This window comes from Galleria mellonella, unplaced genomic scaffold (genome assembly GCF_026898425.1).
Source record: "Galleria mellonella isolate WM207_F2 unplaced genomic scaffold, CSIRO_AGI_GalMel_v1 utg643, whole genome shotgun sequence".
NCBI lineage: Eukaryota > Metazoa > Arthropoda > Insecta > Lepidoptera > Pyralidae > Galleria > Galleria mellonella.
The window spans coordinates 839777-855160 of NW_026442135.1; the positions used below are offsets into that span (position 1 = coordinate 839777).

Sequence of the window (15384 nt, forward strand, 5' to 3'; positions counted from 1 at the left end):
AGCACGTCACTCCATCTAATAGGGAGATATCCCATTTGCCCCTACGGGGTCGCCACTCAAGAACCTTTCTTCCCCACCAGTTGTCGGTCCTTAGTGACTTAAAAAAAATGGTGACATGAACATGCACTGACCGTCGGCGTCGGTGTTGATCCTGAGCTCGGCGCCGTGCTGCAGCCGCAGCGAGACGGCCGCGTCACCGTCCAGCTGCACCGACAGGATGCCGAGCGCGCGCAGCTGCGGCGCGCCGGCCGCCGCCAGCGCCCGCAGCCGCGCCGCCGCCGCCCGCGGCACCGACAGCGTCACGCGCACCGAGTTCCACGGCTCCACCTGCAACCATACCATCTATTCATCCTCTGCTACTCTGACCATCTTAATCTCGACCATACAGCGACAAATTATTTTTAATATAGAACAGCGATCAATACGAGCAATGTCAGGTTAAACGCCACTCTGGCAATCATTGTGGCTAACCCCTGGTGATATTGTCACAATATACCAAAAATCCTAAGTTTATCCTTACTGAGCGGAAAGGAATTATTAGTAATGGAAACTAAGGGGATTTAATGAACGAAGGATGGGACGCAGCGTCCCTCTTAAAATAACACCAAAACTTAACTGCGGTTACCAACCTGTCTGCCAAACGTAACAACTACTGACGACTTTCCCAATAGGAATAGGTCTATGTTCAACAGTGGACAGGTGATGGCTAATATGAAGACGATAGAATAACCGCTAGAAGCACATTGTTAGTATGAGAGGTTCAAAATTTTATATCGTTTATCGAACCATGTTCCTTTCGAAAAAAAAAGGTTCAACCCCGCTGGTTGAACACAAGAAAATTAATGATTTCGGTTTCACCCTGTATACACGAACATTCCATATTTAAAACGAAATGTAATAACATCCCATTTATAACGAGCTGTTTCAAAGATCCAAACTATTCCGGACATACAAAAACTCAAGAACATTACACACCTTTCCTGTACGGTTAGGAAAAAAATCAAGCCATTAAATACTGGATTCAATGTCAAATATATACAAAATACGACTTCAATCATTAATTAACAGCAATCGGATAAAGTCATTAAGCAGTGAGGGGATTAATGAATAAAATTTCATAAAGTAACGTTCATTAACGCAATTCGAAATCGAACATTAAAAGCGCCGGAATGTATCCGTGCGACGCACAATTACGTCACACGCTACGGACCTTTCCCCCCTTTTGAATACTGCGCAGTAATTTCGATTTCGCCTCATAAAGCCGGCTAATTAATTACTTCGACGTTAGTACAACTTACTACTTCCGGAACAATATAATTTAAAATTTTGTTCAAATAATAAAATAAAAAACAATGTAAATCTTGACAAAAAGAATAGACTAGTAAAAAAGAATAGACTAGTAAAAAAAAAATAACAGCGCAAAAAAATAACAACAAAAAATAACAGGGCAAAAAAAATAACAGTGCAAAAAAATAACAGCGTATTCGATTAAAGATATTTTGTAGACACTAAATTAAAAAATATTCGAATTTAAAACGCGGAATTGGGTGCCTTCAAGAATATTTTGCTCCGCAACACACTATTTTTGGTTCGAAAAGAAAATCAGTAGCTATAATGATTACAAAATTAAACAGAACAACCAACCATAGGAGTAAACTTTATGTATTGCAAAACAATACCAAAATCGATTCAGAATTGTCTCTAACTAAAAAAATTAATTGATCTACATACAATGATGGTAGCGCAATCATTGAAACGCTCCACTCTGATCCCAAATCACATTTGATTATTCAAGAAATAATTATCACTAGTTGTTTCGCGCTTACAAAAAGAAAAAAAATCCACAAAAAAAACCCGAGTTTAATTGTGACATAATCAATTATTTTGATCTAAAGACTAAACTACTACACCGATTTTGATAAAATTTCCAGGGGACCAATCTGTAAGTATATCCTTTCAGATAAAAAAAATAATTTTCCAAATCGGTTTAAAACAAAAGGAGTTATGGGTTAACAAACATTAAAAAAGAAATAACCGAATAAAGAACCTCCTTCTTTTTAAAGTCGGCTGCAAATTTTTTGTTGTGAAGCTCAATCTGCTTGTAGACACGAGATTCCGCGTTCTAAATTCAAACTTTTTTTAATGTGACATTAAAGTTTGAATTTAGAATGCGGACATCTCGAATTTTCGATTGGAGTGTTCGATAACTTTTTTTACAGAGTGATTTACATACTATATGGCATGATGATAATAATGATGATGATGATACAGCCGTTAACTGTTCACTGCCCCCCCTATATTACTTGCACTATAGTAATAGTTATATCTGTGACATGGGAATTATGAGTGACGAATTGTCACGATGACAAATGTCACGCGTGCGTGCTTACGCTAAATAAAATATCAAAAAGGGCCTACCTACATGAGTGATTTTCCACACACGTGCACTTGTATCAAATAGTCAATAACGAATGTGTAGCTACTGTCAAGTTCTATCTTAAACTCCTAATTGGTCAATTTAAGGTATGATGCAGCCAAATTAAATAGGTTCGTGGTCGTTAAGGCGTAATACGCACTAGCAAGACATTTCTCGAGATGATACAAAGTATCCAAACACAGTTATTTCACAGTAACACATACAGTATTTCCTCGTATCCATTGCTTGTAGGATATTGATGCGTTGATAATTTCAATTTGTAAATATTTGAATTTAGAACCAAAGGGTCTACCATGAAATGTTTTCCGAAATTCGGGGCCTAACACAAATTTTATATATATATTTTTTTTTATACAACTTAGAATGGCAAACAAGCTGAGGGCCCACCTGATGGAAAGTGGTAACCGTCGCCTATAGAGATGAGCAGTACCATGGACATAACAGAGTATACTGTTTCGCCCATGACACCCCCCATGCGTTGCCATTACTGAGGACTCAGGTGTTATTGCGCTGTACCCTGTAAAATCACTGCCATATCCCACTCTTCCAACCGAAACAGCCATGCAAACACAACTACTTCACGGTAGAAACACGAATAGGATGGAGGTGGCCAAGCAAACTACTTTTATACAGTCTACCTATGGCTTAAAAACTAATGCATGTTTTGTCTTGTTAGAATTGTTTAGATTAACCAGGAGTATTTAACTACCACCAAAATCCACGTCTACGAAGGTACAGATGAAAGCAAGTAGTGTAAAGTTTAAATTTAAGTTTACACTACTTGCTTTAAATGTAAGTTCGTCGTCTTGATAGACGGACAATTGGTGGAACGGAACGCACATAGCGTTACGAATACTTGCGAATCAAGTGCAAGGTCAAAGTTGATTTACCGTAGAATTCACTTAATGATAGGAGAGTTGTACAGAGTAATTTGAATAGCCGTATATCACACGAGCCTCAAATGTAATGTAAGAAACATTTAGTATGACCATACACGCATTTGTGGGTTCGGATGGGCCGCGCCCATCCCAGGATGCGAGTGCAACTTCCAACTATGCGTAAAGACATGTTTACATGTGGATATAATGACTACACCATGAGGTTCTTCACAAGGGGGTAAAGAGGTTCAGAGTTGGCAACACGCACGTGCAACTCCTGCAACTCGTGCAATTACTGGCGTTCATAGGCTACGGTAACCGCTTACCATTCGGTGGGTCGTATGCTTGTTTTCCTCATCAGTGGTATAAAAAATAATAATAATGAACATTCTTTAAAGGAACAGAAATGAAAAATATGCACATACAAAACCTTATACATGTAAGGTTTGAAATCGAAGTAACTACCATACTTTTTTATTTATTTATTTAATTACAGGGAAACCAGGATTACACTGGTGTAAATAGAAAAAGTCTAAGGTTACAAATAAAGCCACTGATAGGTTCTCACAATAGTAACAAAATAGATAAGGGGCAATGCACATGAAGCAACAAAAACAAGGAGAACGAAAAAATAAAACGAATAAAAAACAAAGGAAAAACTAAATGAAAATACTTGACTAAAATGTAACCATTTCATCAACATAATACAATTTTATGGAGTGTACTACCAAAATTTTTGTTATTTTTCAATCCATAGTTTTTTGAGAAAAAATTTAAGTTTGCCTCACTTTAGATGCTAATGATTTCGATTTATTTCTATATATTAGACACATTATGGTCTCGGGATGCGGTTTAAGTAATTAAAAGAAAGCCATGACCATATTCGTCTAGTCCCCCCCCCACTCACGAAAAAAACTAATCAATAGGCGAACTGACCTGATCATTCATCCTCATCTATCATCCCTCGCTGGTGCCACGCCAGCGTACACCAAATTCATCGGTTTTAAAAAAGCACCAACATCACACAGTACATTTTATTTTTAGTTTAATTTGACGTTTCAAAGCTCAAAAAAGGTTTCAATACGCTATGGGCTACTAGCAAACACAAGTTAATAAACGTCACATCTCTGTTTTACTGTCTCATCATCATCATCATAGTCCTTAATCGTCCATTGTTTAGCCATGGATAGAACTCCATCATAGACTGCCGTAAAGAACAGATCTGAGCTATCTACAACCATTTAGATCGTCCCTCCATCTAGTATGTGGTCTCCATCTACGGTTACTCTGATGAAGAGTTGTAACTGTAATGAAAGACCCCAGACTTCGCGGTGGACTTACCTTTTTAAAGGCAATGGGAGTGGCAAGCTCAATAGGAAAGGAAGGGAGGTTTTCCTTAGGGAAAAAATCCTACCCTCTGGTAAAACAGGAGATAGACTTGTTGGAAGAGACTCTAAGTTCTTACAATTTGTAATTTTCGTAAATTTTGCATGTCATAATTTTCCGTAGTGTTAAAAATTATGACATGCAAAATGTGACATGTCTCGTCAGACATCAGTTCACAACTCAGCAGCAGCAAAGATTGACTTCGATGTAATGCAGTAACCAGTGCCAGTGGCGAAGAGAACATATGGACTTCAAAAATATGCGACGGGAAATATCGAATCTGTGCTGATGTGACAGTACTGCAGTGACTTGAAATCAACAACCACGACGGCTGTAGCGGATCAGTACTGGCCTGTTTCGAATTTAGAGTCAGAGGGATCGATTCTGAAGTGCTATTTCTGTAAATTTATTAACCTAATAATTCGATAGATTCCCGAAATTGCTGTTTTATGGAGCATTATAAAATAAATTTATAATAATTTTGATTTAAATATAGTACATACATATTAGTCCTTAGAATAAAAATATCACTGTAATTTTAAACTGAAATTTATATTTAGAGATAGGTTTAGAGAAATAACGCCTCAGAATCGATCTCAATATCTGACCCAGTGTAAACATTTACCAAAAGAATAAATATCTAAATAGAGCTGACATTTCCGTGATTTCAATAATTGTGCGTTAGCTCACTTACGGCTCGGGTCCAACTCGTGTCCCATTAAGTCAGGGTTCGCAAGCAACAGATGCAGCAGTGAGAGCGTGCGTCTCACATGTGAGTGAATTACGTAATATATTAAAACAATATTGGTACAATGCGAACAAGTTTGTGACAACACATCCGAGGTCTAAAAAGAAAAGAATAGTACATTTTTGCGATATTTCCCTAGAAAAGTCATTTCTATTTTGTCTATTAATTCTTATGCTTGTACTGTTAACGAACAAGCTTCTTCTCTGCTACTCCTTCTGTCTGCTCTAATTTTATTTACTGGTGGTGGCGATTCATTACCATCATCAACCTATTTTAGTCGACTCCCAAGGGACGCCATTAACCGCTATTTCCGACGCTTTCAGTTATAACAACTCTACGTACGTCACTGCTCTACCTAGTCGCAGGTTGTCACACACTACGATAACGGTTTGGTGGAATTAAAACTCAATATATTTAAAAAAAAAAAACTGCTGAGACAAAAGACCTCATCTCGTAGCACCGTACCATACCTTGTTAACTTTAAGTGTGTGCGGATGTGGCTCGGCGAGCAGCGCGCGAAGCTCGCGCAGCAGGCGGCGCAGGCGCGCTGGAAACCGGGGGTCGCGCAGGTCGCCCTCGCACGTCACCACCACGCCGCACGACCCGCCGCCCGCCGAGCCTAGCCCATCGCTGTCCGCTGCCATGCTGGAAAACAACCATTGGTACAGTTATTTCTACAGTTACAGATGAAAAGGTGAGGTAAGAATTATTAAGGTCAGAAAAACTCTTTCAACTTGGCCTTCATATAGAGACCACCGTAGTTTATTCCCCGTGAAATCGTCACAATGTCCCAATTGATCTGACTTTAACCTTATATATCCTAAGTGGTCTCACGCCACTAGCTTATACGAAAGAGCAGGCAGGTTCAATATTCCATTCTGATCTCCGAAAAAAAGAGGACTGAAGACTAGCGGTCCAATATATCCTGTCAGTGCGACCTCCACGTGATCACCCTTGGAAACTTCTCGTAGTTAATTCCAAACAAATTGCTCACGATATTCCAAATCCACGAAGTCCCAATGCACATCAGTAGCAGGTACCATTTCATCTTCATTAAAAGAAAAAATCACGATAAATCTCACCATAACAGTGATGGAAAATAAAGTCGTCCGTATGGGTATCCCTGGCTCGTCACTTTTTGCCGCCAAGCAGCTGAGCTTGTATGACCGTATTTCACCGTAAGAATAGCAAATAGGTTGTAGTTTGAAGGTTGTTCCCAGTAATTTCACTGTCATATGTCAAATCCCACACAGAACTAAAATTAGCGGTGTTGGCTCATCACTAGTCGGTCACGATCGACTCAATGTAACGTCCCATCACTAATTCGGTGACCATATTGTATTTCAAAGAGGAAAAATTATCTACGTTCGATTATCTAATTTAACATAAAATTCATTAATATAAATATTGAAGCCAGATCAAAGTTATTTTAAATCAAGAACCAATACACATCCCAAGCTGGAACAACCAGCTATGAAAGTTTAATATCATAGTCCTAAATATTGTATTCTGTGATTTCTATGGACATGGGTAACAGTTGCCACTTTCCATGAGGTGGCAGTCAGTTTTCGCTATCATCATTTTTCCCCTTCCATTCATCTTTATTAAAATTTCCACATTCACTCCCATTCTGGCCATGTCATTTTTCACACTTTCCATCCATGTCTTTTTAGGTTCTCTAGCCCTACAGCAATCTAAATTCATACTTAAGTCTTTTTAAAACATACTCTGCACCTTCGATTCTACGTCATATTCTACGGGAAAGGAAGGGGGTGGCTTATTCTATACCGGGACCATGCGGGAAATACATGGCTGTGTTTTGTTATAAACTGTGACATTTTCTTTATTATTTCAGCCATTAACTATCCACTGCTGGACATAAGAATTCCCCATAAAGGGAGTTTTGCCAGTAGTTGCCGCGCTTGGCAGGCGTGTCGGCAACCGTAGTTAGGCTTTTAAAGATGTTTTAAGAGGGACGCTGCTGCCCACCCCTCGTCCTCACTTAGTCGCCTCTTATGACATCCACGGGAAAGGGAGGGGTGGCTTATTCTATGACACTATGGCAGTGAAATTGCAGAATACAGACACATAACACTTTAGTCCTCAGAAATGGCAACGCATGGGGTATATACACCACAGGTCTTATAGCGTATTCCATGATGTTCACCATGCCATTCATATCTATAGGCGACGGTCATCAGTTTCTATCAAGCAGACCGTCAGTTTGTTTGCCGATCAAAGTTATATCGAAAAATAGAAATAATTTATATTCCATTTATGAGTCATACTCGGGAGCACCATTCAAGTAACAATCAAGACGGCAAACATCACTCACGCATCGTCAATTAATTTCCATAATGCCTAAAGTTATCTAATGTCGTAACTCATTTATGTCGCAAGAGTAAACAAGATATTAGGGTTTATTTAGACTGTACTCTGCCACATAATGTTTTTTTTTTAATGGATGATAATGGAATGGTAACCCCGTCTGCACTATCGGTATACGCTGGCGGGGCACCAGTGAGGGATGACGGGTGAGAATACACCTGGAATTCAGAACGATGGTTTCCAAGGGGGAGCACGTGGAGGTAAATCTGATAGGGTATATTGCTAGCAATGGGACTGATAGTCTGCGTGACTAACAATCCCTTTCCCGCCAGCCACATACTGGTTACATTATCTTTTTTAATAATCACCACCATTAATATATATTTGTTTAAATCTTCTACTGATATTATATTTGTAAAGATATCTGTAAATATAAAGACATACCCAAACAGCTACATTATTATACATGATATTTTCATATTAATTGACAGAGATAAACCTGCCGAGGTTTTCCCTAGACTTTAGAATGGGTCCTTCAAAAAGTCGTGGTAAGTACCCCTAACGGTCGACAAAGTGCGCATGACATCCCTAGTACTACAGGCATCCATAGCCTAAGGCAACCGATTATCATCAAACGCTGGACTATTCATGTCTACAGGTATCAATTGCCGTAATTTGGGGGCCCGTCAGCTAGTTTGCCATGTCATGTTGCATAAAAAAACCTATGGTCCTAGAGAAACAAATTCAGTGGTAGTTGTAAATGCGCGTTCGGTTATCGAGCGACGGCCCAAATTAAGCAACGCACTGCGGGGAATCCCATGCGGGAGACAAATCAGATTTATTCGAGCTAATTATGTCAGGTAATTCGTGAGAGCGTGTTCAAATTGGCGCAAATAAATAAACTTCTATGTATAAATTTAAGTAAAAATAGAGTGGGATTCTTGCCCAAATTGTGAAGTTTTAGAGGCGACTTTCTGTACTTTTTACACTTTTTTTGTATCAGCCATTAAATGTCCACTGCTGAACATACTCTCCCAAAAGCGAGGTATTGCCGGTAGTTGCCACGCTTGGCAGGCGGATTGGCTACTGCAGTTTAACTTTTGGTGATGTTTTAAGAAGACGATGCTACCCATCTCTTGCCTTTCCTTAGTCGCCTATTACGACACCCACGGAAAAGGAAGAGATGGCCCATTCTATGCCGGGAGCACATGGGTAGACTTCTAATAAATAAGTGTAGACTTATTTACAATCTGGAGTGAAAACCCCAATTTATATGAATCATAACAATAATACGAAACTGATTATACCGTCGATAAAATCACTAGTTCTTCAATAATACCTATTTCGATCAGCATGAGGTGGTGGCTACTAAAGTCAGAAATTGTTTTATAATGACTTCGTATAAAGGTTTTTTAACTGTTTTCCTCCGTTCTAATTATTTAAAAAAATTATTACCCAAACTGTATTGCTGTTAAAATAAACTATTCCACACTGACTATTATTTCTGAGCTCTTAATAGGGATAGGAGAAAGGATTACAGAAAGAGACTCGAAGAATCTCAAAGGATGTTATACTTTGAGGCCAATCACTAGCTAGTATTAAAAAAAAATAAGAAAAATATTAGTAATTATCGAAAAAATTAAAAATATTCGCCAAGTAGTTTATTGACATAAAAATGTTTTCAGTTACTTCACGTACATAGTCTGTGACGTGATATACAAAATATGCAGTACGTTAAATAAGGCAACCCATTCCTTAGAACTAGTGTTAAATATTCAATAAGAGGGTCTTTGATTTTTTTTTTCCTAGAAATATCTTTAAAATACCGAAAATAAAAACAGTAAAAGTCCATAAAAGGAACAACTGTATCTTTTTATACCAACAATAATACCTGTGGCACTACGTAATAAAGGGATGTACCATAGACAATAAATTACTTTCGGCGTCGTAGCTTTGTCTGGTGTGCCGCCGCCGCTTTTTTCGGACTTCCCCGCAACCTGCGCGCTTACGCATATCGCTTAGACATTATATTATCTAGAAGCACGTTTTTTTTATTCTGTCGCTTCCAAACATTCGTCACTTTCGAATGTATTTAGTACGAATCGTACGCATCGGTCTACGTTATCGAGTCACGTGTAATTCCTTGTCAGTTCCTACTGGTCCTGCTTAATACTTAGTGATTATGAACATGATAGTCAATCAATAACATGATGTTAGTGTAATGTAAGGCCACCTTTCGATTCCATGTAAACCTCCTTTCGATAAGTCAAGGACAATGACCACATCATACTCAGGCTTTTGGGAATTCCTTTACAGTTATATCCATTCGACTATGGAATAGTCTGCCATCCGAAATAAGGGAATCGGCAAGTATAGGCATGTTTAAGCGTCGTCTAAGAGAGCATTACTTATCACTATGCTGACGTATTATGTATATGTGTATGTATATTTATATATGTTTATATGTGTATATATATGTATGTGTATATGTATGTTTGTGTAAATATATGTGTATGTTTACAGGGTATTTTATGTAATTTATAATGTGTAGTTTGTATTATTCTTTGTGTATACATAACTTATGCGTTTATGCAATATATGCAGATCGTATGACTGCCTATTTTTATTTATAAAATAACACATTAACATGGAAAGGTTTTGCTGGAAGAAATCTCTTATTAGAGATAAGCTCGCCTTTGTACATTATGTTTATAATGAATTGTAATTACCAGTATGTTTTGTGTACAATAAAGAATAAAGAATAAAGAATGACATACGATGTCCCATCTACACAGACCACTCTAAAAGTGATAGAATCGCTCTAACTCACGTCCTGGGGTTACCCCCAGGATTAGGATTGTTGGTACCGTAGTCCCATTGCTGGCAATGTAGCCTGTCAGGTCGATCTCCACGTGGTCCCCTGGAAACCATCGTGTTGAATTCGGGGTGAAAACATCACGATGGGCTATCTGACCTGCTTTTTTCATTCTCACCTATCATTCCTAACTAGTGCTCCGCCAGCGTAAACCGTCAGCGCAAGCAGGTTTACCATTTCATATCATCAATTAAAAAAAAACTCGCATCCTGTGTGGGGTTCGTATGAGAATGGATGAGTCAGTAGGATTCTTTTAGGGACGGAAAGTTCGGCTGAACATCGCGCGACGCAAAATCGGATTATGATGTTTATACATGCGGCGCGAAAGGCACGTGTAGCCCGCGATAGGATTGGCGTAGTTTATCACACTATACTAGACGTATACACTACGCGGCGCTGATGAATGCTGCTGCCGATTAGAAAATGCTGGTCGGATCTTTTTCTTTTTTTTTTTTTTTATACAACTTAGAATGGCAAACAAGCTGACGGCCCACCTGTTGGAAAGTGGCAACTGTCACCTATAGACATGAGCATTACTATGGACATAACAGAGTATACTGTTTCGCCCATGATACCACCCATGCATTGCCATTCCTGAGGACTCAGATGTTATTCCTCCGTACCCTGTAAATTCATGCCATATCCCATCGTTCAAACTGAAATACAGCCATGCAAACACAACTGCTTCACGGTAGAAACACGAATGGGACAGAGGAAAATATATATATGAAAATAGTATATTATATATAAATATATATTTGAAAATGCCATCTTTGCTACACTGTTAGTTGACGCTGGGGGTTCAATGAAGAATAATTGGTGAGGTCGAGGAAACAGTGGTCCATCATGGTGAATTTATCAAGAATTAACTACAATGATTTCCAAAGGGAACCATTTGGTAACCTGACAGGGTATATTGCTATCAAAGAGGTACTACATCCCATTGCTGATAAACACCGCCCTCCTTATTTTTGGTACTGCGGTCTTTTATCAAGATTACCTTCTTATGAACTTCCAAAGGGATTATTAGAATTGCCAACTTTCAGCCACTCAATTTGCCTGACAAAACACTGGCTACCAATTTGCACAATAATTAATGACTGTCACCCTACCGACAAATGGGGTCCTGTAATACACCAGAAAGTGACCCCCCCAACGATTTTGGAATTGAAAGAGTTTCATTTGAGAAGACTTGATTAAGAGTTATTAATTAATTCTCTACAATTTTATTTCGAAAACTACTTTAAAATTAATGCCCTAATCACTATTCATCAGATTTAATTAAAATGTGGTCATTAATGAAAAATATCTTTAGATCAATGCTAATGACCTTTATTTAACCTTAAAAAAAAACATTAATCTGTTATAGATGTTAATGGGTAAACAAACAAATGGAAACAACAACATAACCTCAATCAAAGTGTCAAACAACTCTATAGAAAACAAGAATTGATATCTTTCATTGCAAATAATCACTTCAATCAACTTCAAAGCATATATTACATATGCATCTTCAAAAAAGAAGGTTCTTTTTAGAACTTTTAAAATTTTTATCAAGATTGCTACAGTTTTTGTAGAGCAAAAATTTTAATTATTTTGTATAACCAGGGGAGTTAAAAAGTCTACTTTACATGAATCATAATAGGATTTGCTGTTATAACCTGCCAAATTTAACAAGCATCTAACACCGAGGATGTAATACTAATATACTAGTACATTTACATCAGAATTATACAAAGCAAATTTTAATATGACCATGTACAGAGGAGTTATTAAAGCCCAGTATTACTTGAAAATACAAAAGAAAAACCACATCAGTTTTCCTCCACAATGAAATTAATACCTACTTACATGTTTTATTTTTATTTTTGTAAATATATATATTTATATGTATTCATAGATGTATAAATATGTATATATAGATTTATATAAGTATGTATCAGTAAGTTAAAATCGACATTTATATATTCACATTATTGCACATATCTCTATATGTATTTAAAAAACATACAAAGTTTCGTGCCTCCAGTCAAACTATTTATAATTACTCTTCACTACATCCAAAGGTTGCCTGGAAGAGATCACTCTTAGTGATAAGGCCCATTATTTTCTTAGTGTAATCTTTTCTTGTAATTGTTTGTATTTATAATAAGTATACTATTGTAATCTTATAAAGGAAACAATAAAGGTTATCTTTATTTACACATGGAAATTATACCCCAAAACTGTTCTAACCTCCCAAACAGTAAATATGAATAAAAGAATGCCACAATGTAATATTTAAGTGAAGCATGAATAGGAACAGTATGGAGTATTATAGGACCCCATCAGGTGAAAATGCAATTTTTATCAGCAATAGCTCTGGTTATGCTAATTGGTTAGTTTATAGTCAGGCAAATAGCATGATAAGAGGTTATTTTAATTTGATTTTAATGGGTGATAATAGAATGGTAACCCTGTCTGTGCTATCAGTGTACACTGACTGGGCACCACCAAAAAAAATATTATCTCTCATGAAGATGAGGATGAAATCAAGTCCATTAGTGACAATCACTATGGTTTCCAGACTGTGAATGTGACAAACTCCACTAGAGACAATCACTATGGTTTCCAGAGGGAATCGTGTGGAAATCAACCTGATAGAGTATATTGGTAGTAACAGAGGCTCTTATATCCTCATTACTATCCCTTTTCCCCTTATGTGACAAAATGTTGACATCTCACAGAATCCCTCTAGAGATCTTTAATGGAACTCTTGATATAAAATAGACCAAAGTACCAAAACTGCAAAAAAGGAAGGAAATGTTAGTAATGGGAAGTAGCAACCGCTGGTAGCGATATAGAGTATTTTGGTAAATAGTAATGGGGATTAATAGCCCCATTGCTAGTAACATAGCCTAAGAGGTAAATCTCCACACAGTTCACACTGGAAACAAATGTTGTTAATTCCTGCTAAATTTGTTACAATTGGCCCACCTTCCTTGACTTCATCCTTAGATTTCCCTCAGTGGTACCATACCAATACAAACCAATAGTATAGGCAGGGTTACCATTCCACTTTCATCCAGTAAAACAATATATCCTTTTTATAAGTAACATATAAGCCTTGGTTTTCCAAATACAATTAACAAATAAATACAGTGCAACATAAAACCTTCTCTTTTTTTACATCAGTTAAAAATGAATATGCAAGTTTGAAAAACTAGGTAATTTTTTTTACATATTTCTGGGATTTTTGTATTACCAACATGACAATCTCATTTTAACGACTTTCATAAACCTTCAAGTTCTTTCTTTTACACTAAAAGGTGTAATAAAATATATAAACAAATAATTAAAACTTAAAATAGGCTTTAAAAATATGAGAAATTTTAATTTTTTTATTAAAAAGTATTTACATAGCATTGCAAACTGCTATACCCCAAAAAAAAAATAAGCATGTGGCAATATCATTGTGACCTTGACATTATAGTGTTCATAGACAAGCAGTACATTTTTCCTCATCCATTCCTTCCCATCCTTTCTGTGTTCATTTCTCTCTCACATCAAGGAATATAAATAAAAAAGATATCACATTATTATCATTATGACCTTCACCTTATCCTATCCAGTAGGTACAAGCATTATATTTTTTTAGTCATTCATTTCACCATAAGTTTTTCTATATTAATTCTTCTCCCATACATAATCTTTAATATTTCACTTTTTTATATTTTAATGACTTACCTTCCCTTTCAAGTTATTTTAGACTATATAAATCCATATTTATTTACAATCAGTGTTTGTATTTGTCTTTGACATTGTTTAGATTTATAAATAATATTTATATTGTTGTTTATAAATAATTATCCCATGGGAACATATTGATAGGTTAATAAAAGTATCCTTTAAAAATCCAGGATCTAATCTGTATATATCAAATTGATCCTATCCATTTATCATTTAACAAATTTTACAGTAATAAATATTACAATTTCTTCACAAAATTAAAATATGTCAAAGTCTGGATATACATCTCCATTTAGTTATAAAATAAACAGTAATAGCAACTGTCATAGTTTCAGTCATCATAAAATCAAATGTCAAAGTGTATTTATTCCCACTGCTGGGAATCCTCAGTTTTGTGCATCATTAAAAGCATTTATGTCCCTTGCCTATCCTAAAAAGGGAAAAGGAATTTGAATTGATAATTACATATATTTTTCTTATGAAAATAATATAGAACATTTTTTTAACCTAAATTATATGATATTATTCAATATAAATAAGATTATAGGAATTATAGTGCAATTAAAAAATACATTGACAAAATATATTTTTTAATTGCATGCAATTAAAAAATATATTGACAAAATATATTTTTTAATTGCATGCAATTATAATAGGTATGCAAAAAATGACATATAAATGATTAAATAGAGACACCAGAATTTTTTACATCAAATTATCTATAATTCTAACGTGTACAAATGCTGTGTACATAGAAAAAGGAAAATTTATAGAATATTAATGGCTCATTGCATGTAATATGACATGTAACTAACAAAATACTATACAAATTTTTATGTACAATTTTGTGGCATACTTGTTTACTAATAAGAGTTTTGACAAGTAGCTAGGATACTGCTAAAATGTAAAGCAAAATCTGTTTATACCGCCGCTAATCTAAAAATTTCATGCGCTGATGGAATATTTCCTTGATTAACGTGTTACAACAAGGTCGGTTTCGAAA

The 15384-nt window shown here is 36.3% G+C and overlaps 1 protein-coding gene across 3 annotated transcripts in view; it reads right to left on the reverse strand.

Annotated features, from left to right (window-relative positions):
- The window catches only part of LOC116412628 (microtubule-associated protein futsch-like), a 41324-nt gene that overhangs the window by 24961 nt on the left and 979 nt on the right, over nt 1-15384 (reverse strand). For 2 of the 3 annotated variants that reach the window (XM_052900313.1, XM_052900311.1), the window contains 2 exons: nt 5920-6094; nt 132-327 (listed from right to left, as the gene is read on the reverse strand). In XM_052900313.1, the coding sequence (XP_052756273.1) occupies nt 132-327; nt 5920-6093 (370 nt within the window). In that variant the 5' untranslated portion in view covers nt 6094. Of the gene's footprint in view, nt 1-131; nt 328-5919; nt 6095-14378; nt 14812-15384 lie in introns of all 3 variants that reach the window. The other variant, XM_052900314.1, reaches the window with a different exon arrangement.